Raw genomic sequence first — 26,085 nt, 5'->3', positions numbered from 1 at the left:
ACACAAATTTTTGCTTAATGCTTTTCATTTATTCTTATATTAACCGTGGTTCATGTTAAGAATAATAAGGATGATATACTAAAATTTGAATGCTCTACAATTTGATCTACCTATTCCTGTATCTCAAGACACTTATAACATATTCTTTGAGCAAAATTAAAAAAAATTTTATACTGTTTTATAATCCATTTATGTTTTTAGTATTCATACACTTATTTCCTTTAGGCCAAGTTCAGGCCAAATGCAATGTTTAGAACATTTGTTTGACCACTGCACTGGAAGCAGTATAGTTGTTATTCAATCAATTCTCCATGACATTTTTGATGTCTGTTTTGACCTTCCCATTCCTGATAGTTATGCACCTGCTTGTGAAGTTCCCCAAAGTTCTGGTAACTACATTTATTTCCCTAAATGTTCTTTTTTCTGAAACAAATTTACATTCAAAATGTGTGTTTCTTGTTAAGTTTTAGAAAACTACATACGCATGACATACAAACATGCATATTTTGTAATTAAGATTTACAAATATTTAAAATCATAAGAGCAATTGTTTAAAATAGCTCATTAATTGATTATTCATATAAAAACAAAATTCTGGAATTAAATTTTCTGCATCATTGCAGAATATTTTAAATGGCTCGAAGTCGTATTATATGTATGTTGTGGATTTACCATATTTATGGTTTTTAATATTATGAAACATATCTGTTTCCCATGCAACTAATGGACCAAAACATCATATTTACTTCGATAATTAAATTAACATTATTATTTTCTTTGTTAAATGATTGCGTTAATTAGATTTAAGCTCTATTTATGCATTAGATTTAATATGAAATTCTTTTAACAATATAGAAAGCTAGCAGTGACATTTGCAATTTATATATATGTATACATATATATCTTTATATGGTTAAACAAGTGTAAAATATCAGTTCTTGTGTGGAAATATTGTAATAATTTCAAAATTCATGTATGACTACATTCATCTTCAATTTAAATACAGCAAAAGAAAAGTAATAATTAAGCATGTATAGAATTTTTTTTAAGAAAAATTTATTTTTGAAATATGGTGAACTAGTTCAGGAGTATTTTAATTTTCTTGCAACTTTTCTCCATAAAAAATTTTTTGTCTGTGATAAACCTGAAAAGCACATATCTCTCTTCTTTTAAAAAGAATGATAATTTTAGCATTACACAGTCAAAATTTAAATTGTTTTGATACTAGTATGCAAGAGTTAATTTTATGTGTTGCTGGATGGACTTTTCTTTTGTTCTAAAATCTGTTCTCACTTCTGCATGTTGTTTTTTTATTTATTTTTTATCTGTAAGTGTTTTTATTTTTCCTAAATTCATTTTTTTTCAAAAAATATTTTAGGATTTTATATTTTATTTGCAGTAAAGTTATTACAATGTATATTTCATGTAACTGACTTACCTGCGTTTTACTACTATTTAGTTGTGTATAGCTATTATTTATAAAGCTGTATGCAAACTATGGTATTTTTTTTAATAATTTATAAAAGTTTTTGTTTTTTTTAGAGATTGACGATGACACAAGCGATCCCGAAAGTAAGTTTATGGTTTGTGTGAGATGTTTATAAAAATTCCCAAAATACTAAAAACACTTTTGGAACTTTCAATTTGTTATTAGTTGTGTGCAGCTATTATTTAAAGGGTTGTGCGCAAACTACGGTATTTTTTTAATGATTTGTAAAATTATTAAATTTTTTTCTAGAGGTTGACGATGATGCAAGTGAACCTGGAAGTAAGTTTATGTTTTGTGTGAGATATTTATAGAAATTTCCAAAATACTAAAAAAACTTGTGGAACTTTTAATTCCCAAATATGATGAATGCCAAAAAGAATACATATTTTTTTTATTATATAACCCATAGTCCTAATACTATTTGTTAATTTTACAGTTTTGTTAATTTTACAGTTACATAAATAATAAGGTCTAAAAAAGCCTTTTCTTTTTTTCTGGATAATTTGAAAACGTGTTCCATGCCTTAAAGAAAAAATTTCCTCACATACATTTAAAAAATTTGCAACTGGCATTTGTAAAAATTAATGCTTAAACAATTTTCTTAATGCTATTTTCTACACATCTTGATTATTTGCATCTTCCTGTTAATTTGTCTTAGTCTTAATATTTTTTTTTGTATTTTGGTTTGAAAGAAAAAAAAATTTCCAGCTTTATGAGTTAAGTTCGTATTATTTGTGATTTTGCTTACTTCTTTGCTTGCTTAAAAATTATCTTAATTAAAAATTTAAACCTTGCTTACCCAATTAATTAAGTTTCAATCCTAATAATTTCTTATTGTTATGTGACTTTATAGTAAACTGTTAATATTTAGGTTAGTGTTTATTTAATGTCAAGAATTTGCTTTTTTTAAGGTTCTATTCATAATAATAAAAACAAATTATATGATTTTAGTATTTGTTCATCAATTTTATATTAAATAAATTGTAAAAAAAATATTCTTTGAAAAATAATTTGCAAAAAATTTATTTTTAGATAAATGTTGAAAATTAATGTTTTTTTTTTCTTTACTTCAGGTAGCAAGATTAAAAAAAGAACTAAAAGATGTGTTAAGAGAATTAATAGTAAAAAAATGAATAAATGTTATCCCGAATTCCATGATGCTTTAATGGATATTATAATAAACGAAAAAACTGAAAGTCATCTGGAAATGTGAGTTTGTTTAAATACAAATTTTTGATTAAAGCTGATCATTATATTTCTGTATTCATTTAAAAAGTGCTTATTTTAGATTTTAAAGGTGCTTATTTTTGATTTACGTTTTTTAAAAGCTCTTAAAGGTGCTTTTTATATTCAGGATTTATAAAAAGTGCTTAAAATGAGAATTTTCCTTTGCTGAGTCGAATGTCGTTCTAAATTACAAAAAAATTTATGTTTTTTCACAATTTTCTCTCCAATATTTATCAGAAATTAGTTTTTTTATCGGGATTATTTAAAGTTTTTTAAATTTTTTTGATCTTATGTTTATAAATTAAGAACTTTAAACAATGGAAAAAAATAATTTTTATTACTGTTCAAATCCTAATTACCTAATTATGATTTTTTTTTTTTGAACAGTGATTAAAATTACTTTTTGAATGCTGAAAAAGTACTTAAAATGTGCTTATTTTTTGTTCTGGTTGTTAAACATTGTTAAACATTTATTAAAAAAATCTATAATTTTAAAACAAATTTTGCCAAAATGCCGTGGCGACAAAAGGATGGAAACTAGTTACACAAGTTACTCACTGCATGCAGAAAGTTTTTTTAATTGAGATTTTGTGTTCTCAGAGAGTTTTTCATTTTATCTACTTCTATCTTATGCACCTACTTATTTAATGTTCATGCATATGTTTCTTTTAGGCCAAGCTCAGGTCAAATGCAGTGTATACAGCATTTGTTTGACCATTGCACTGGAAGCAGTATTGTTAATATTCAATCTATACTCTATGTTGTTTGTGGTATCTGTTTTGACCTTCCTATTCCTGATAGTTACACACCTGCTTGTAAAGTTCCTTTAGGCTCTGGTAACTACATTCAATTTATTATGAATATTTTTTTTTTTTGCATTTAAAAGTTTTCCTAGATATGTTTCCCTTATTATCTTTATGTTTTGAGATGTCACTAATACTTTTTTCATTTATTTACAGTACAGAACCCGTTATCTGGAAATCAGAAAACCGGAACGAAATTCAATAAATTTTCCCGCAATTTTTTAAAAATAAATTTTTTTTTCCTCATAAGATTTTAGGATTTTTCTTTCTTTTTTGAAAGATGTTTTCCTTACCATCATTTCAGAAATAATCATTAGTGTATTACTTCATCGTTTTTTCTTATTTTTAAGATTATTTCCAAATATTTTTTTTTTTAGTTGGGTTAACACTAAAAAAACGGCTTTTTGTAGCGATTCAGAAAACCGGAAAAATCAGTTATCCGGAATAGCGATAGTCCCGATCGTTCCGGATAATCGGTTCTCTACTGTATTATGTTTTACTGATGTATTTAGTTGTGATTTCATATATGATATGTTATGAGGTATTTAAAGATTTATGTATTTCTTGGTAGAAGTCAGCAAAAATTCAATCCTTTAAAGGCACATTTTATGACAAAATTACATTCAAAAATGTGTATTTTTTTAAGTTATTTTAAATTTACATATATTTGATCATTCGTATATTTTGCATGTTGTGTAACAAAGATTTCATAAATATCAATAAAATCAGAATAGCTTGTACTTAAAAAAATTAATTTTGAAAGTAATCATATAAAAATAAAATTTTAAAATTAAATTATCTTTTTATTTTCTGCAAACTGAATTCCAATTACATCAACATTACATTTGTTGCTGACTGGCCATGTGTGCTTTTGTTGACAATTTTGTCTTCATTTTTATAAATTGCTATTTTGTTTATTTATTAATTTACTTTTTTTACAAAAATTTTTTCCATGCTTAAATAGTTTTTTACTCAAAAAAGATTGGTAATATTTAATGCTACATCTGTATAAAAATGCCCTTATATAACCCAGCATTACAATATGGTTTTAGAAAGTTAGCTTTAATTCATGTGCATAATAAAGATTTCTAATAAATATCCAAGTTTGTATATCACTTGTATGTATTATACAGCACGAAGCCCTATATTCGGACACCTGAAAAAGTTTTTTTTTTTTTTGTAGGCGCTTTATAGCATTTTCCTTTTTCCAAAAAAAAATTTTTTTACATCCTTTTCTTGCATTTAGGATAGCAAAATATTTGTGCCGAAGTGCAGACTTAAGTAAAATGAAAAAATTTCTGTAAATACAAAATCTCAATTAGAAAAGCTTTCTAATTAATTCTTATTATAATTAATTCTTAAATATCGCTACACTTGAATTTTGTTTGAATCCCTTCGTTTGCCACCCATTTTGGCGAAATTTGTTTGAGAAGCACCCATTATTTAAATTTTTATAAGACTCTACATTGATTATTATACATTACCAGCATGACTAAAAGTCAAACACAGTGATGTAATTGCAGAAAAAGTACACCTGGAAAGATTCTCACATCAATCTCTGCTAGATTGACACACGGGTTAGGATTTTATAACCGTTGTTGAACAGCCGACCCAAATTTGGGCTTACAACTACTAATGTTTAACTCCATAGCCTAGTAATTTTGAACACAATACATAAGACAAGGGAACTCCTGGTTCAAGTATTATCAGAAATTTGCCTTCATGGAGGACTTTGTGATAGAACTAACCCACATTTGCTTTACATGGAGAGGAAGACCACAAGAACCTTCCACAGTTAGCCTGTCGGCAAGGGGACTCTAACCCATGATTAATCTACCAATGAGGATATTTCACGTCAGCACTGTGGTCAGTGCAAGCCAGATGGGGAATTCATATCGACCAGCCATCGCTGGGATTCAAACCTGGTTCACCTCATTGGAAGGCGAACGCTCTATCCCCTGAGCCATTATGGCTCCGGGTTAGGATTGGGGATTTTTGATCGTTTTTTATATATATATATATATATATAATGAGTAATACTAACAAATTTTCCCCAATATTTAAAAGTATTGACAGCAGTGTAAAATAGGAGAATTTTGACCGTTCTTTGTTCATAATGAGTGATATTAAAATAATTCCACGATGGTAACAAATTTTTCTTGAACGACGTTTACGTGCTTGTGAGTGTTATTCAATCCTTCCCAAGTGCAGACGGTTCCAGATATGGAACTTTCCATTGTAATGAAACATTATTTATTTATAGTAATGCCTGACTATGCTACTAATTCTCATGAATGAATTTTTTTTCTGTTTTTATATTACCCCAAATTCCCCAAAAAGTCTTTCAAACTTCAAATTTTCATCAATGTAGAGTGCAACCAACTATTTTTGTTATTATATAACCAAATATCAACTTGAAACCATGTTGCCTTGACTCACCATGTGGTGAGCTGAGTCAACAACCAGCCTCTTTTTCTATGTTTTTTTTTTTTTTTAATTGTTTTATGACGAAAGTTCATGAATGTAGAAACACTGGTAAACAAACAAAATATCCAATGTCTTCTTTCAAAATTTTAAGCCTTTAGAATAAGTAAATTCGTGATGATTCATGTAAAAGTAAAGTTCTTTAACAATTCATATATTTCAAAATTGTAATAAATATATTAAATGTATTTTGCATCCCTTAATATTTTTAAATAAAGTTTATTATCAGTATGTTAAAGTATGTAATGAATATATTTAACTAAATATTGTCCCCATTTTTATTGTTGAATTAACTTTTCGTAACGTTCAGTTATTTTTAATAGGAACTTTTTTTAAAAAATATAATTTAATACGAGCAAAAAAAAATACCGAAATTGGTTATTAAATAAAAAAGACCAGTTGATATTAGTCCCTGACTCATTAAGTTTGAGGAAAAAGGTGCAACTAATTATTTATTAGAGTCTACCAACTTAAGGCTACTAACTGAAAATTCAAATTTTCAGTTCTAGCTAGATAGCTCCTAGTGCTATAGATACATTAGGTATCATATGTTTAATAAAAATCTCCTCTATCCAATGATCATGTCAGCAATTTAAAGTAGGGAGCCCATAATAACCAATTACTGTCTGAGAAATTGATATTTAGAATTATTAATAACCTATTTTTTACTTGCATTTTTTATGCATGAATGAGCAAGTCTAAAAGTGTTATATTCTGCAAATTTAAAAAATATATACCCTAATTTATGGAAGAAACGCCACCACGTTTACGAGTTTAAAAGTTTTTAAATTTTAAGTGCGGCGTTAACGATATTTTAAAAATACATTTTACATTTTTCAAAGAGAAAATAAAAATTTTAATAAAAATAGTTGTGAATTATGGCAAAAGATGGCGCCACTATTGCTTACCCACTACCCCTTAAAGAAAGTGGGTTGATTTCGATCTCGTTCAGGTCAAACCGTGTGGTTGATAGCTCTTTCTCACTTTGTTGCAACATACTTTTTTTTTTAAATTTTTATTGATAAGAGAAAAAAATCAGTCATATTTTCTTTTTATTTGGAATTTTTTTCTCTTGAAGTAAGTAATAATAAATCTGTGTCAAACAAAACATCTATTCCTAAAGTACTTGAAATTGAAAAGTAAAAACATCTGCATTTCCAATGAACAAAATAAAGAAATACAAGTTGGGAGAAACTAATCAATCAATCTTGACAGCTGTGCAAGTGCTTTACTGGTTTGTCCCCACATTTCCCTCTCCTGTTTGACCATAAATTAGCCACACCTTTTTTACATTGAAACTTCTTTCTCACTTGGTGTACAAAATGAATTCGATCCCTTTAGCTACTGCTGCTTTTTTTTATTTGATTTATTTATCTTTTTATTAGTTATTAACTGTTACTTTTTTTGTTACTTGTTAACTTGTTTTTTTCTTATCGTTATTAGTTATTTGCTTCTTTTTTGTAGTTTTTCATTGTTAGTTTCTTAGCATTAATTGTTACTTTTTTTGTAGTTCCTTGTTAGCTTTTTTTTTTTTTTTTAAGAGAGGTGAGAGTCTCTTGTTAAAACAAAATGTTATGCAAAAAAAAGTTAGAATGATCTCGCGCTGAAGAAGAAACTATTATTTCTTTTTCGGAGAATTCGGATTATTTCATCTTGAATTAATTCTTCGGGTTATTTCTCCTTGATTATGTCATATAGATTATTATTTTAATTAATGAAATTTCTAAAGATGGGTCAGTTTTAAATTCACCCCATCATAATTTATAATTGAAACTTAGATAAATTTATTGGTTTTTCAGAAATAAACAGCGTAATTGAATGATTGTAATATATGGGCACTATATTGGAATTTCCGGAAGAGATACGGAATTTCGTCGGTCTTGAAGTGCTGGATTTTGGATCCTATACTGTATTTACTTTTGCCGCTAAAACGTTATTATGGGTGCGACGTTTACCATGATTTTTTTCTTTTTAGTCTTATTATCGCAAGTGCGGCATTTACAATAGGAGTGGCGTTTCTTCCATAAATTACGGTACTTTCAAAATTTTCTTACAAAATTCTACTCTAGAAATTCCCAAAATTCAAAGCAAAAATTCTCTTACTAATAATTTTGGCTCAGAACACTAAATTTTGAACTCTGTTCAGCGTTTTGGCTATTTATTATGTTTTTTAATTAATTTTATCCTGTTTTTTTTAATTATGATGCAATCTGAAATATTTGTGTTATTCGCTCTTGCTTATGCCATTTTTTACTTTAAAAAAATATTTAACAGAAGATTAAAGTATATTTTCTAAATAATTCGATTTTGATTCTAATAATTTATTATCATTATGTGATATAATCATATTAAATTAATTTTTTTAAGTTTAGTGATAGGTAGCAAATATTTAAAAATCACTTTTAAATTCTATTTTTGTAATATAGAAGACAAATTATATTTTATTAGTATCAATAAATAAATTTGATATTAAAAAAAATTTGAAATTTTCCTTAAAAATGTAGTGAAATTTGTTTTTGTTTTTTTTTTCTTTAAAGGTTTAATTTTATTTGAATTTATTTCAGATGAGAAGGATAATAATGACCCTAAAAAATGTGTTATGGAAATAAATGGTCGAGAAATGGACAAGTGTTATCCTGGATTTCAACATGCTTTAGTTGATGTTATAGTTTCTGAAAAATTTTGGTCTGATCTAACAATGTAGGTTTTTTATAAAATGTAAATTTTTGGAACTTGTATTCTTTATTCTTCTTTCTTTGTGGTTTATGTTTAGAGTAATAGATATCAAATTTATTTTTAAAAAAAAAAAATTTTTAAATTACGATATATTATAAAATAATAGCTATTTAAGATTATATATATTATTATTACTTCCATAGAATAGGAGTGAACAGAGCAATCAACTTCTATAATTTTTTGGGAAAATTTCTTCTAATGGTTGGTAGCTAAGTTTATGTTTCAATGTATTATTCTTTGTTTTGTAAATTTGATTTAACGTTATTTTACCAACACCTAAATGTAAATGATTCAAAAGTTTAGTTTAAAAACCTGAGTTAATTAGATTCATTTAAGTTTTTATAATTATAATAAATAGTTTATGGTATGTTAATTTATTTAAATGAACTTTTTATCCATTTTGTTATCAAAAATGTAAGAAATAGTTGCTGTGCAGTACTATTGGTATAGGGGTCTGGAGAAAATTTCCTTCCCCTTCAGATTTATGTCAAAAATATAGTGACCTCACAAATTGTGAAGGCATGTCTCAGGAATGTTTCCTAAACCGTAACCATTGTGCAGCTCTAGTCTGATGTAAATAAAGTACCTACCTGTTATTAAAAGAAAAAAATTTAATTTTGCAATTTTTCAAAAGCGTTTTAATTACATAATTTCATGAAAATAATTAATAAATAATGGGTAATTAATAGGATAAAAAATTTAATTACAAGTTTCAAAAATCATAACTATTTAAACGAAGTCCTAACTCTTGGAACCCTTGCAACCCTTCTACCAAACCCTAGGGCTCCGTGAGTACCATTTAGGTACCGCTGATCTAACCTAAAAATAATCTTGTCAATTGTTCCATAATGAAAAATATCTTATACTAATTGAGACCACCTGTTGTGGCATATCTGACTCTTAAAATGCTGACCTAGGATGAGTAAAGTCTGTTCTTGACCTTGATAACTGCCTGCGGTTCACTCAGCCATTCATCTCATTGAGATTAATAAAAATAAGTACTCATCAGTGATTCGGCTAGAATTCATAACTCATCGAAAATCAGAACTGTTTGAAGGAAGTCCTAACTCTTGGAACCTTTGCGACCCTTCTTCCAAACCCTAGGGTTCCCCATAAACCATTTAGTACCGCTGTTTTAGACTAAAAATAATCTTGTCAATTGTTCCATAATTAAATATCTTATAATAATTTTAACCACCTGTTATGCCATATCTGACTCTTAAAATGCTGACCTAGGATGTATAAATTCTGTTCTTGATCTTGATAACTGCCTGCAGTTCACTTAGCCATTCATCTCAATTAGATTAATAAAAATAAGTACTACTCATCAGTGATTCGACTAGAGTTCATAACTCATCAAAAATCAGATCTGTTCGAAAGAAGTCCTAACTCTAGGAATCCTTGCTACCATTCCACCGAACACTAGGGTTCCGCAAAAACCATTTCGGTACCGCTGATCTAAGCTAAAAATAATCTTGTCAATTGTTCCGTACTGAAAAATATCCTATAATAATTGTAACCATGTGTTGTGGCATATCTGACTCTTAAAATGCGGACCTAGAATGAATAAATTCTGTTCTTGATCTTGATAACTGCCTGCGGTTCACTCAGCCATTCATCTCATTGAGATTAATATAAATAAGCACCAGTCAGTGATTCGGCTAGACTTCTGAAACTACGGTTCCTCAGGAACCAGGATATTCAAATATCTTTTCTTTGCTTCTCACCTACGATTAACACATAAGCAAAATCACTGACTCAGTTAACTTCAGGAGATAACAGGGCATTCAATGATGGACTATCACTTTTTTCTAAAAAATTATAATAAATTAACTATCTAGCCTCAAAAACTATAAAACAGTGATAGGTGGACACCACCTTACAGGCCATCAGACTTGTTAGTGGCTATCCTTTGAAGACATCTTTAATTACATTTATGAATTCTGTGATTAATAAAAAAGCACAATCTGTGATGTTACTTCATTTATGATTTCATGTATCTAATTTATTTCTTTTAGGCCAAGCTCATACAAAATGAAGTGTGCACGACCTTTCTTTCGCCATTGTAGTGGACATAGTATTGTTAGTATTCAAGCTATTCTCTATGCTGTTTATGATTTCTGTTTTGACCTTCCTTTACCTGAACATTACGTGCCTGCTTGCGAAGTTCACAAAAGCACCGGTAAACAGATTTCTTTTATTTTTTATTTATTTGAATATTTTTATTTGCAATATAAAAGTTTTCTTTAAAAAAAAATTGTCTTATATTTATGTTTTGTGAGGTCTTTTTCGACACATTTTTAAAAATATATATTACAAATGCATGTAAGTCTAAATTAGATAAGTCTCAAGAGCAGAAAAGAGATATTGATCAAAACTACGTTACAAGCTCACTGACTATATTATCCTTCTTAGAGCCCATGTCCTAATACATTAATACTTCAAGAGTTGTTTCATATCTTCCTCATAAAAATCTGTATATCGTTTATTTTATACAACTGAAACTTTCTGCTCTTTTTCATCTTTTTGCATTCATGTATTTACTTTTTTACAGTTTTAGTTTAACAAAAAACCTGTCTAAACTAAATTTGTAACAAGTGAGTAAAAAATACAGTTAAACTGGTTCTCACTTTTTCTTATAGAACAAACGCCTGAGGATTGTATGATCCCCTCTATTCCAAGTGAGTTGTCTTATTAATTATCTTAACAAACCGATTAACCTAATAGTTTAAATTTATATCATCACTATAATTCTATTTTTAATCGCCTTTAACATGCAATAATTTTAATAAATGAAATAAAATGCAAACTATGTAGAATAAAATGTTTTTCTTTCAATGTTCCACTTCTGTGGTTTATAGAAATGAATAATTATTTCTTTAAAAATAGTTATAAGTACCTAATGTAAAAAAAAGTTTAAATGAAACAGTTTGAAGACAAACAGACTATGACTACTGCAGTTAATTGTTGATTTTCTTCTAATATTACCTGATATAACCTCTAGTTGTCTTATTTTTATTTAGCTATCATATTTTTTTTTTCAAGTTCATTTATGTAAAGAATACTTATGCTTGCGATTGACATCATGCATTTAAGTAGGAAAGTATATTGAAATAATTTATTTTAAAAATCTTAAATATTTTGCCAATATTCTGATCTCAACAACTGAAGTGAACATATCTGTTACCGTCTATGTGGATTCTTTTTTGCCTTTTGATCTGTTATAACACGTTGTTTGGCGCAGCATATCCACCTTTGGATTTTGTGCCAATAAACCATACATTCAATTCAATTATGTGGGTTCTTCACTTATTATTGTTTGCAACAGTAGTAGTTTACAAGTAAATACAATAATATGTAACAAGAAGTTTATTATCCCATATAAACATTTATTTAGGTAATTAATGAAACCAACTGCATAAGCTATTTTAATATATTAATACTTTTCACTAAAAACGTTCAAAATATTCTTTCCTTCATTTTAATAAAGATTCTATTTCTCTTTTTAAAATTTAGCTCTTTATTATTTTTTTAATGTCATCTACCCAATTCCAAAAAGTATCAAATTAAAGATTCATACTGAACTTCTTTAGTTTTTTTTATTTAATTATAATAAGCTTAATATAATTTAACAACAGGTGATTTAAAGTTTGATGTAATATGAATTTTAAATTTTCGTTTATCAAAATGTGTTTTTTAAATTATGATAAATATTTTTTAATATTATTTCGCATCTCTCCAGTGTTCTGAGAAACATTAGTTAACTAAGTATCATTGTTTACAATAAACAAAATAGGAGCGAAATTTTTTTTAAATTTAAATTATTTATAGAAATATGTTATAAGATTTATAACTGTTTTAAAGTTCAGATCACATTCTAGAAAAACTGGCCTTAGTATTAAACTAAAAAAGCTTTTCTTGAAAATGCAAGTTTATATATATATATATTAATAATTTTAAGTATTCTTAATACCTTAACCCCTTCAAATTCAATCCTTGATTTTATAAAAAAGCAAAAGATTTCATAATTGCTGCATGAACATGTCATTATTTTTTTAATTTTCTGTAGTTACATTTTCTGAAATATATTTTGTTTTATGGATTTATAGATTCTGGGTTTCCTTTTAGGTGTTACATACATTACCTGTTATTTAGTACCTCGTAAGTAAGATTTTCTTTTACTAGTTTAAATTGCATCTTCATTATTTTATAGAATCATTTAATTTCATTCGTAATAAAGTATAACATCTTTACAAAAAACTAAAAACTTTACGAAATAAAACCTAACATCTTAGACTTATGAAAATAAGGCCTTGATGTTTGATATTTATAAGATTTCTAAATCATTCTTTCCTGAGATTTTTCTTTATTTACTTAGGAGAAATGTTACTTTTAGTCAAATTTTAGCAAAACTTTAAAAAAAAAATTAAAGCTTTACTTTTTTCTTAAAAAATCAATCCACAAGTTCTTATATGCAGATGAATTTAACAGTATTTCTCTAAAATGACAAGAAAGAACCTTCAGATTTGTAGAAACACAAAAGCATAGAATTGAAAAAGATCAACAAATAAATAACGTATCTGTTTCTGCCAAGCTTAGATTTTATATTGTCTTGTTAGTGTCTTACTAAAATAATGCAGTTTGGTGTGTGTTATACCATAAATAAATGAAAACTAGATATGTAACAGGGTGGCCACCCACCTGGAAAACCTTGAAAACCTGGAATTATCAGGGAATTTTTTTTTATACTGGAAAAAACCTGGAAAAATCAGGGAAATATGGATAAAAACCTGGAAAACCTGGAAATTTTAAAGAAAAGCTGGAAATTTTTTCTTATATATTTTATTAATTTCACTAATTTAAATTATTTGCTAATTTTCTTAATTTAAATTGTTTCATCCATTACACCCACATTTTTTAGACAGAAATGTATCTCCAAACAGTTATAATATTGTTAACAGTTAACAGTTATAGTATCTCCAAACAGTTATAATACTGTATCTCCAAACAGTTATATATTATCTACTTACTTTGCTTTCTTCAAAATTTGCTCCATTATAACCCTGTTAAACTAGAATACAACATAAAATTCTCCCATGCAAATGTAGTATGCAGACTATGGGACTGTGCAATTTAGGAAAAGCAAAGATTATGGTGGATTCGGTTTTTAAATTCTGTCCGTGGGTTTGTGAACACAATGATTCAAGTTTATTCGCAATTGAGAGTGGTAATTTTTTTCTATTTTGACAAAATGAGAAAATGTTTTTGTATTTTTAACTTTATTAAATTCTCTAAAAGTTAGTTGGTTATAATTTAATAATAATATTGCACTCTTATATTGCACTATTTTTCTGAAAGCTTTTGAACTCCCATTCAAAGAAATCTGTAAATTATTTTTTTTCAGCCAGCCAACCAATCACGCATTTTCCCCCATCACTAACAGCAATGTTTCTCGACAAATTGTTACAATTCTTGCATTAATGCTAATTTTTTCTATTTCATTTTAACCTTTTATAGATTTTATTTTAAAAAAAGTTTTTTTTAGAACTAACTATATATTGATATCAAATTTTACGGTTTTGTTGGTAAATATTAGTTTTTTGATTAAAAATTCGAATTGTATAGTTATCACAATATCGAAAGTTCGTAAATGTTGCTTGCATTCCAGAGATGATATTTCAAAACTATTCCTCTTTTTACCTCAAAAAGCTGACAATGAATAAGGAATATATAGGAAACATCTTCTATAGAGTGTAGAACTAAAAATTAGACAATTTTACATTTCTGACATTTATTTTTTATACTGAATCTTTTAAAATAAAAATGCTATTTCAAAATATCGTTATTTAAAAATTTGACTTGAGATATTGGTTTAAGGAAAATATGATCAGTGAATTTTATAAAAAACACTGGTAAGATGAAATACAATATAATGCAGTATATAGTACAGCTATATATTGAAATGTAATTACAGTGATTCACAAAACTGTTGATACACTTTATGACTTTCAATGAAATAAGACTATCCATTAATTAAAATGAATGTTTCAAAATGTATATTTAATGATAAAAAATGTGCTCGAATCGTAACAAAACTGAAATATTTTAAATGACAATATGAAATGTTTTAAAAACAAAGGAAAAGTTTATTTTTAAGAATCAATCGTCAAAAAGCGACAAAAACTTTATCCCACAAAAGTCATCATACACTTTTAAAGAAAAAACTTAGTCTATTAGTAAATCTAATTTTTCGTTAAATTAACATTTAGTGGAGTTTCCTTTAGCATCTACAATAGCTTTTAAAGGTTGAAAATACGTGTAACTAGTTTTTTTTTGTCAGGTGAAATTCGTGCAGAATATTTTTTTAAAATTTTTACAGAAACTTTTAATTTTTCCACAAAAATTATTCCACAAAATTTATAATTTTAATCTCTGATATGAAGTCCTTCTTTTAAGCATTTTATCACAGATCGCACAGTTCAATTGAATACAGTAAACTAATTTAACATATTCATCACTGATTTACCTCTTATGAAGACAAATAATCAAATTTGGTCTATTTTATTACGACCACAAGTCATTTTTAAATGATAAAATAAAATATTACGGAGTTAGCAAGCAAAAGTTAAAATATAATTTTGCTATTATAGGTTTGATACTAAATTGCTAATAAAGAAATAAGAAATTAAATGAAAAATAATTAAATAAAAAAAGCAATTGACGATAATTTTAATTCTGAGATCCAAAACATTTAAATGTACGACGACTTTCGTGGGGTAGAATTTTTGTTACTATTTGATTAAAAAATTAACTTTTGCTTTGTTTTTAAAATATTCTGTGCAGTTTTGCTAAGAATAGATTATACATCTTATTATCAAATACCCATTGTGAAATATTCATTTTAATTATTGAATTTTTATTTCCTATTTCAATATAAGTTATAAGTGAGTGAGCACTTTTGGGAGTCACTGTAATTATTAAAAATTATTGATATATAATCACCTGAAACGATTTTCTTTTCCTTAATGAAAATATATTAAACAATACTTGTCCAAGGTTTTATTGGTTATTCTGATTTTGTCATTTTGTAGGTACACTTTGAGCAAATACTACTTAAAGTATCACATTAAATTCAATAAAAGCAATTAAAATTATTCAATAAAAACAATATATTCTGCAAGCTAAGCATATTTTCTCCACGTCTTAATTTTTTAAAAATTAATGTTGTACCAGAACATTAAAAAATAATAAAAAAAATATCTTGTAAAAAAATAGATTTTTTTCAAGATATGTTTAAAAAAATGACATTTTGAATAAGATATTTTATAATACAGACACTTTTCTTGTACACATCCTACACTTTATAAGAAAAAAGTTAAAAAACACAAACCTGGAAATTTTAAGATATTTACTGGAAAACCTGGAAAAATCAGGGAAATTTGAAATCTGTTTTGAGTGGCCACCCTGTGTAATCTAATGAAACTTTAAAATTTTTAATAAATTCAGTTTTTTCTTTGACGAAAATATAAATCTTTGTTTTACCGAATAATTGTAGCAATTATCTTTTTACAGTATGCATGTATTTGTTTGTATGTTTCAAGCTTTTGGGGTTCACTATTTAAAACTGTTGCTCATCACTATTTTGCACAATAAATAATATGAGCTGGAACTATTTTATGTGGTGTGTACCTTGTACTGAGCCGAAAGTTACTACTAGTTAAGGAGGATTTTCAATCCCTTTAGGATGAGTGCCTTTGTAATAGCCATAAATAAAGGTTACAAAAACTTTAGTTAGCCTTTAATTTTTTATTTTATTGATTAAAGTTTATTATCTAGTTATCTTTGAAAAAAATTAATTTTAAAAGTTTGAGTTTCTAATTCAACCAATTCACTCTCCCATTTTGCCTGTTTTTGGAATTTTTCGAATGTTTATCTTTTCAATTTTTGTCTTTTTTTAGAAGTTTGTTGTTTTTATTTGAAAAAAGTTACGTTTAAGAGTTAAAATTTTTAATATAACTGATTCACTCTCCCATTGTGCTTGTATTTGGAACAACTCGCATTGATCATTTCAGTGAAATGCCTCACTTTAAACCAGTGGTCTGTTTAGAAGAAATTTGGGTCCATTAACAAACCCTTTACAAATATTTTTTCGTAAAAACGGACACTTCACAAATCAATTTTATCTTTTTATCGGACTCCTCACAAATTTGTTTATCTTCATTATTGTTTTGTTAATTGAATAAACCCTTCCCAGGGAGGGGGAGAAAAAAGACTGTTTGAGACAAACTCAGTTTAGTTTCGTAAAGTTTCCCACAGTTTAAATTCCAAATGTAGTACTCTAAGAAAATATTTCTACTTTTACAAACATCGTGTGCGCATTCTTATTACTATAAAACCATAATTTTTTTTGTAAATAAGTACAGTGGAGCATCGTTTATACGACGATCACTTATATGACGTTTACATTTATACGACGTTTTAGTGTGGTCCCAAATCATTCCTATTCATTTTAATGTAAAAATATATCGTTTATACGACGCGCAGAATCGGTTATAGGTCGGTTTTTAGATTTTGTTCACGTTTATTTTATTTTTTCTTGTGTATTTTAAAAAAGGGCGGCATTTGCCAACATGAATGATACAGAAAAGGGTGTCAACAAGATTGCTTGGACGATGACCGTAATTTTTACTAGATGACTGAAAAAACTAGACAATGTTATGAAGAGGCAAAAACGAAAAATTTTGCTATTCATCGACCAATGTCCAGCGCACCCATCGATACTAATTATTTTGGAAAATGTAAAAGCTCTCTTTTTTCCTGCAAATTGCACAAGTGCGCTTCAGCCATTAGATTTGGCCGTGATTAGAAATTTAAAATTGCATCATAGAAAGCAGTAAGTTCAACTCGCTATTCAAAGCATTGTAGAGACTAATAGCAAAAAAATATAATTAAGGGTAACATACAGTCAAATTGCTCATTGCAATTTTTCTTCTTTGGTTATTTGTTTGTTTTGCTTTGTCTAATTTAGAAATTGATGTAAATCAACACGTTAAACATTAACATTAACTGAAAACAGAGTTAGTTTCAGTTTTAGAAGTAAAAATCGATTATGCGACGTTATCGTTTATACGACGTTTTTCGGTGGTCCCTTCGGCGTCGTATAAACGATGCTCCACTGTAATTGAGCAATTTATATTTATTCATAAAAATAATTAATAGAATATTTTTTAACTAAAAATTAATTTCTGGCAATTTTTTAAATAAAATATTATAAATTTAAGAATTGTTTAAGTTTACCTAATGCGTAACAAGTGCATTAAAAGTGATACATTTCTAAGTTGTGTTATTTAAAATATGTCAATTGAAATTATTAAAAATGTGAGTGATTTTGTTTCTATTATAAGTCCGAAATGAATATTCTGTGTTGTACAGTAGAGGCTAAATACCAAGTATTTGTATGTTGCATCTCTAATTTAGTAGCAATTGTTGAGCAGAATCTTGTATCTATTTACAATTTAAAAACTTCTTGAAATGGTTTTTAGTAATTTTTGCAATAACAGGACCCTATTTGCACAAATTCACAAAAGCAGGAGGACCCTGGTTGAAAGAATACGACTTGACGCTTTTTTATATTCCCAAATTATGAACAGTTTTTTCACAATTTTAAAAAAACAGGGCCTTTCACAAAATGTCTGAACAGACCCCTGCTTTAAACACTTCTTCACACAATAGGTCTTACTTCATTTTTTTTTAATTAAATGTCTTATTTATATACTTTTAAATTTTTTAACTTTTATTTAAATACCTACAAAAAAAAAGAAATTTGAATCTGGTGTAAACGAACTACCATTTCTTAACCGTTCATTTTAAGTAGATGAAATAACAGTTCAGATAGGACCACTAAAAACTTTCAATAAAACTAACTATAATAGGGTTAGACTGTAATTTGTAATTAAAGAGTTTGAAATTTCTGCACAATTAACTTGTTTTTCTGTTAAACAACTAACAGTAATTATGTTCTGATACTTACACTCATTTATAATTCCGTCCTATTTGCTTATAGGAAAAACTGAAGAATGCAGTGAAGATAGAATATTAGCATGGAAATTAAAAATTAAAGATTGTGTTTTATCTAGTTTACTTAAACATAATCTGACAGTTCAAGACATCATAGATAAAGTCTCATTAAAAAAGTATGATTTGATATTATTTCATTGATGTTTTTTTTTTATTTTAAATGAAATAAAGCAATGTGTTTTTATATTGTGCTATTTTGAATTTCGAAAAATTCTTTCTCATAAAAATGCGCTTTTTTTCTTCGATGAATATGTTACTCTCTGTAAAATAGCTTTTCGTTGAAACACATTTTATGCAAATGCTATTATAAAGTCAGGTTAAATCAATCTGAAATCTGGTTAGACCTGATAGTTTGTTGAAATTGCATTATGGAATTTTTTTCTTTCTTAGCTTTAAAAGTTTTTTTTTTTTGAAGATTTTTAAACTTTATATGATAAAGGAACAAACTATTTAAGTAACATTATAATTCAAAGATTTTTTGAAACAAATACGAATGTACCTTTCAAATAGATTAGTAAATGTAAAAACGATAAGAGGTTTAATTTTCCTTGGTAAATCTACTGGAAAAAAATAGGTTTAATCACAAATCATTTATATCACTTGAAAACTTATTTATTCCTAAGAGAAGAAGCACTATTGAAATCCTTCATTATTATATCTAAAGTAAATTTAATGGGCAGTATTTTTATTTAAAAAAAATCCACTTAATTTTTCATAAACATACTGCATGAACAAAAATTGAAAAAAGAAAAAAATTCATATTTCGTAAGTTGTAAAAATTCATTCGTAAAAATTCGAATTTCAGACCATGCATAATTTCTTACGTGATAGAAACTAGTCCCTCTCATAAAAATAATAGTGATTCTTTCTTCATTATTGAATTTTTTGAGCCTTCAATGCACCATGCTTTTTCAATTTTATGTTGCAAAATTTTTCAATATTTTTTTATATTGTAATAAAAAAAAAGTTCTCCATAGAATATGATAAAATTTATTTTCCATCCCTAATTAAGAAAGCAAAATATCACATTTAATAATTACCCGTTTACAATTGTCTTCGAATTACCAAAAGCTTCAATATATTTTATTGTATTAAATACTTTTTAGTAGTTTTTAAAATCTTAATAGAAATTACAAGCAATCCAAAATTCTTGACTTCTCAATATTTTATCTTTTCTTCAATGTATAACTTGAGTAAAATACTACAAATTTATAAAATAAGTTTGGAAAATTTTAAAAAGCATAGTAAGTTATCAATTAAGAGCAGAATCTTTGTTTTCAATTGCAGATTGAAAATCATTGTAGTTGCATGCATAAAAAAAACTGGAGATCTGCCTTGTCGAAAAGACACTTATTCCTTGATCAAATGGATTGTAGAAAAAGAAGTTATTATTGTTGGGCAGTATATAGAGCAGAACCCAAATTACAATCCTGGTAAGATTTATCATCAGAAAAAAAATATGTACCGTATATCTTGGTGTATAAATTAACCCCCTATTTTTGATTATGAGATATTATTGGGTGTACAAATAAGTTCCCGCCGTTCGTCACTAGATGGCACTGCCAGAAGTTTATGTAGAAATTAACTGGTGTTAAACATATTGTCAGTTTGTTCATCTGGTAACAACATAACATTGGTGATTCCGTATTTGCATTACATAATTGTTTTCATACAAAAATATCAAGTTTTGTGCCAAATAAGAGTCCTTTGCGGGAACTTTTGATTTACTTCCTAAATTCTGCTGAGACGCATCGATTACTTGGAGAAGCATATGGTTAGGCTGCTTTAAGTGAGAGAAGTTGCCGTGAGTGGTTTCAGAAGTTTAAAAATGGTGAGTTTAACGTGGAAGACCAAGAACACGATGGAAGGCCGAAATTGTACAAAGGCACGGACTTGGGAGAAGATTCGTCCCAAACGCAAAGAGATCTTGCTCTTACATCATTTGAAGGAACCAAGGAATGGGTCGATTCGTAGATACTCTCAAAAGATCAGTTCTTCCGACATGATATCCGAATGCTCACAGATAGATGGGAAAATGTATTGTCTAGTAATGGAGAATACTTTGAATAAAGGATAATATACCGTTTTTTCACAGTAAACTGTTAATTTTTTTTAGAAAGAGGAGGAAAATTATTTGTACACCCTATAAATTTCTGTTATTTTCGGTATATCAATCAACTGCTGTTGATAAGTCAATTATTATTCCTCAATAATGTCACATATTACTAGACCTGAGTCAAAATGTGGTATTGTTATAAAATATTTTAAAAAATGTGGAATTTTGAATTCTTTGAATGGGGGTGAAGACGATTTTGTATGCTGACTCAGCAAATGCGAATGAAACGACACTGCTAATGTTAATAAATCCAACACAATTTGTAGTTTTATGGTATGTATTAAAAGTTTTCATTGTGTTATATTTTATGAAATACTCTTTATCTTAACTTTCCTTAGTCTCATTTTTTTGTGAGCGTAATTTAAAGTATTATTTCTAAAGCAAGCCTTTATATGTAAAAAAAATATGAAGCAAGAAATTGTTAAATTACTTGTATATAACATATTAAAGATAGTTTTTGAAAGGGGTAATTTGTAAAAATAAATTGATACAGAGATATTGATATCTATCTCATTGTTTATATAGTGCATTGATATTTCACAATCAAGGAATGTCTGACTTTATTACCGGCGTACAAGTCTACCCCTTATTTTTCGTAACAGTTTTGGGGTTTGAAAAGTAGACTTATACACCAGGGATGTACGGTACTTTTTATTTATAGAACACACTTCATAAATAAATATGTTTATTTCTAATAAACCAAGTATTTTAAATTTCTCACTTTTGGTATTTTGTTGGATTTTTAATTTTCTTACATTTGAATGATTAATTAATTTTTTTATCTAGTGAACTGTGATTACTAAGTAAAAAGGATGTTTTTTAACCTGAGAGAGTTTTTTTTATTTTGGGTGGTCACAGTTTGCAATAGTTTTTCTAAAATAATAGATCTTCTTATAATTATTTTTTAAAAATTTTTCATTTTAATCGCAATTTTGTGTGTTTTGTGTTGCATTTTATGTCTAAAAATGAGGCATAGCTCAAAAGGTTTATGGTAACATTTATTTTGCCAATTACGAAAATTGGATAAAATTTACAAAATCAGTCTGGAAAAAGTCATGGAATTTTTCAGTTTCTTCCCATCTTATTATTGTTCTAATTGGAGAAATTAAATTTAATGGGTTTTTTTATGCATAATATAGCTGGAATATTACTTGAATTTAAGGTGACTTTTTCTGTATGATTTTTTTGTATGAACACAAACCATAAAGTCTCGAATCACAAGTTTGGAATTCAATTTCTAAAAAAGCTTAAGTTGCACAATTGAAAAGAATAAAACTCACATAGGGCTCAAAATTAGTGGTGGCCATTTGTACCAGATCTCTAAACTTTTCCTCTGGCTATCATTAAATAATTATCAGTGGTCTCCCAGACTAGCAATCAATGTGAAGGGATGTTATGCTGTTTTTATTTAAGGCTTATTATCTTTGCTATTGTCGCAAAATAAAATACCTCATTATAATTCTGACATTATACTCACAATGCATTGTAATTTTTTACTTTTAAATTCACTTTAATAATTTTTTTTTACGAAAAAATCTAAAATGTAATAAGAAAAAAAAAACCTTATAGAGACATCTAAACGTATCTGGGCTAATACAATCATTTAAATTACGGTCCTTCATTAATTTTTGCCTCTGCTCACAATAATAATTTTTTTTTAAAAATTTGCTTCTTATTTTATATATAACATTCATTTTAGACATGAAAAAATTAATCAAATGATATATGTTTACTTCCATTTTTTTAAACTACACTAAAAGTTTTCTTTTATATTAAAGTTTGAATTTTTGCATTTTTAGATGAGGAAGATGATGGATCAGTATCCGCTGAAAAATGTGTTATCCAACTACAGGATGATGAGATGGACGGTTGTTATCCTGGTTTTCATAATGTTCTGATGGATGTTATAGTACATAAGAAAAGTAAAGTTGCTCTGGAAATGTAAGCCACTCCTATGATATAATTTTTTTTAACATTCTTATTTTCTGCCTTCATTTCACCTTATTGAAAGGTGAACACTCTATCCCCTAAGCCATCACAGCTCATTCTTAATATTAGCATGTGGAAATAGTTACTTAAAAGTAAATTATGGGGATGTTCCCAGATCTGTACCTGTTTGAAAAGAAATAAGATAAAGAAAAATATAAATTCACATACGCAGAGGTTAATGCTAGTTTTAGATTTCGAAATCTTTTTGGGGATTTATTTTTTTTTAGTTGACCAAACCTTAGCAATTGTTTTGGTACAGGTACCAATTCGAAGATCTTCCTAGAATTATTGAGAGTTTCTTAAAAACAAACCTTAGCAATTGTTTTGGTACAGGTACCAATTCGAAGATCTTCCTAAAATTATTGAGAGTTCCTTAAAAACAAAACTTAAAACGATGACTTCAAAAGGGACGCAATTTTTAATGGTGTAATCAGAGGATATGCTCAAAAACAATGTCAGGCCACACGTTATTAATACAGAGGTTTGTTTTCACAACAAATATGTAGCATAAGACTTTATTTTTCATATTTGTTGCCAATGGCACAGATGTGAGTGACTAAAATATCAACTTGAATCCCTCCTATCTTCAGATCAATGACTTCCAGCTTATAGAAGTAAAGGCGGCCAGTGCGTAATACTGACCATATTGCCATCATCGTGCTGTGATTTACCAAATCATCATGTGCTCCATTAAAGATCTTTTTTGCTACTTTTATTTTTCCAATAAATTCTTCTCGAATATAAGCCCTAAAGCTACAGGGAAAATTACTAAAATATAAAAATTTTTTGTATACTTAAAAGAGTTGATAGATTTTTCCATTCAAAAACTTTTTCTTTTAAGCTATACTTTGTTTATTACATTTGTCTTAACTATTGCTAATTTAATTTTTCTTAGGCCAAATTCAGAAAATATACAGTGTATACAAAACCTGTTTTCACACTGCAGTGGAGAAGATATAGTTAACATTCAGAACATGCTCTTTACTACTTTTGGAATCTGTTTTAAACTTCCCATAAATTCAAATTTGAAGCCTGCTTGTGATATTCATGAAAACTTAAGTATTTACAATGTTTTATTTTTGTATTTATTCTTATGATTTTGTTTATATTTTCTTTTTATTTATGACTGTAACTAGTTTTTAGCACATTATACGGAATGATAGTAAAAAAGTAATTAAAGCCGATAACCTTTCTTTGCCAACATCTAAAAAACTCTCAAACAAATAGATCTTAATGCATGCATATGTTTGAATTTTCGCTTTGTTTTGGTGAGAAAAACAATTTTTTTAACTCTAAAAATAAAAATTTATTCATCAAAATATAATATGGCTTTTAAGTGACAATTTGTATGAATCATATCATATATGAGTGATAAAATATGTATAAGTGACAATTGCCATCAGTAAAATGAAATAACCTTTTTTTTGTTAGTAAATAAAAACAATATTTTTAATATTTCGACATTTTGTTGCTTACATATGATGTCATTTTTCAACGGAATTTTGCAGTCCAGAATATCAGAAAATTAACTGAAAATTTACTAATAAAATCCTTGCTTGAAAAGCCTTTTTGGTTTACTTGAAAAAGGGGAAAAAATTACAAATTGCAATTCAAATTGCTAAATTTACAAATATTAACTCTCAACTTTTAAAATTATGCACACATGGAAGAAAAATTTTTCTTACTAATTTTTCAATAAAATTTTTGCTAAATACCTAATAATTAATAATTTTTTTATTGTAAAAAAAAATTTTTTTTCAATCGAACTTAGATATGAAAAGACTACTTCATTATCAAACTTATGAATTGCTATTGTCAAAATTTAAAAGCACAAAACACTTATTGAAAAGTAATTATTGTGAGCTCTTGATGCATTTTTATAATTGTTCCACTACAATTGTTCTACTCTAATGAAGCATATTGTACCGCAAAGAAATTTATGTTCTTATAATTCTTTCATTTTAAATCTTTAGTCTTTTTTTAGAGTGCTTTTGACAGTAATTTTATGTGTTTTTAGGGAAGGTTTGCACCAAATCCTTTGCTTCTTCATTTGCTAAAAAAGTTGATAAATGTGTGAAGAAAAAGTCAAAAAACCTGCCTTTGGATGAGTAAGTTGAATCCATTTAAATTACGTTTATGATTTAGAGTAACGGTGCATTAAAAAAATTATTGCACAAATTTTTTTTATTATAGAAAGTTTACAAAATAATGCTTTTCATTCATGGTGTTTCTTTTTTTTAATGTGAAGTTAACTATATTTAATATACATACAAAAGTAGTTATTAATATTTTCCAATAAATTTTTCTTAATGGTAAAAGTTGTTTATTTCTAAATACTATATATCTTTAGTCTTCTGGTTGTTGCCATGCTCATTTTGAAGTCAAATGTGACCATTGGCCTGAAACTCTATATTTCTATATTTGTAAGGCTGTTAATATTGTTGAAAAAAAGCGATGACATATTTATGTTTTTTTAGGGTTGGAATGAAAGACATTTAGTACATAAGTGATCAGGGTGATAAACATAAATGTTTTTAAAAGTTTTTCTAATGTATTTCTGATTATTCTTCAAAAAAAATTTATTTATAATTACTTTTTACAATTATACATGTCATTATTCCATTTCATCTAGTAAATAAGAACTAAGTTATGTGACTTGATATTTATTGTTTGTTACGGTGTGAATCTTTAGTAAATGTATTATAAATTGAGCTAAAAATAATTTTTATGACTGAAATAACTAAGGATGGTTATGAAACAAAAGAACATTAGAGAATTTACATAATAAAGCAAACTTATCTACAAAATAAAAGTAAAACATTCCCACTACAGCCGATAGTGAACCAGAGGTTTCATGAAGGTTAAGGCAGAGATACCAATTTGCTCCGGACAGCAAATATATATTTTGAAATGGTAGTTTATCAATTGTGATTCTTGGTTTAATAAATTCAATTTAATAGATTTTTATCCACCACTATTTCTAAATAATTCGTAGGCTTATATAATTCATCACGTTATAGTACTAATGTCTTGCTAAACGTTTTGAAAATCAATCAAAAATAGTCAAATATTTGCAAAATTTACTTTGTAGTTATTTACCGTTTTTTTTTTATAATTATTTTGGAGTGTCCGGAGCAGTTGGCATCTCTGTTAAGGGTCCAGAA

At 27.2% G+C, this 26,085-nt stretch overlaps 1 protein-coding gene across 1 annotated transcript in view; it reads left to right on the top strand.

Annotated features, from left to right (window-relative positions):
* The window catches only part of LOC107436429 (uncharacterized), a 263,791-nt gene that overhangs the window by 200,492 nt on the left and 37,214 nt on the right, over positions 1-26,085 (top strand). The window contains exons 121-134 of the mRNA XM_087164512.1: positions 226-389; positions 1,543-1,572; positions 1,739-1,768; positions 2,563-2,698; positions 3,389-3,552; positions 8,568-8,703; positions 10,758-10,921; positions 11,382-11,420; positions 12,868-12,900; positions 18,803-18,932; positions 20,104-20,249; positions 22,732-22,873; positions 23,817-23,980; positions 24,939-25,029. Coding sequence (XP_087020638.1) covers positions 226-389; positions 1,543-1,572; positions 1,739-1,768; positions 2,563-2,698; positions 3,389-3,552; positions 8,568-8,703; positions 10,758-10,921; positions 11,382-11,420; positions 12,868-12,900; positions 18,803-18,932; positions 20,104-20,249; positions 22,732-22,873; positions 23,817-23,980; positions 24,939-25,029 — 1,569 coding nt within the window. The remainder of the gene's footprint in view (positions 1-225; positions 390-1,542; positions 1,573-1,738; positions 1,769-2,562; positions 2,699-3,388; positions 3,553-8,567; positions 8,704-10,757; positions 10,922-11,381; positions 11,421-12,867; positions 12,901-18,802; positions 18,933-20,103; positions 20,250-22,731; positions 22,874-23,816; positions 23,981-24,938; positions 25,030-26,085) is intronic.

This window comes from Parasteatoda tepidariorum, chromosome 5 (genome assembly GCF_982258835.1).
Source record: "Parasteatoda tepidariorum strain Cologne lab strain chromosome 5, Ptep-v5.0, whole genome shotgun sequence".
Taxonomy (NCBI): Eukaryota; Metazoa; Arthropoda; class Arachnida; order Araneae; family Theridiidae; genus Parasteatoda; species Parasteatoda tepidariorum.
Note: the sequence above shows the minus strand (reverse complement) of the source record. Positions and strands in the feature narration are given on the sequence as shown.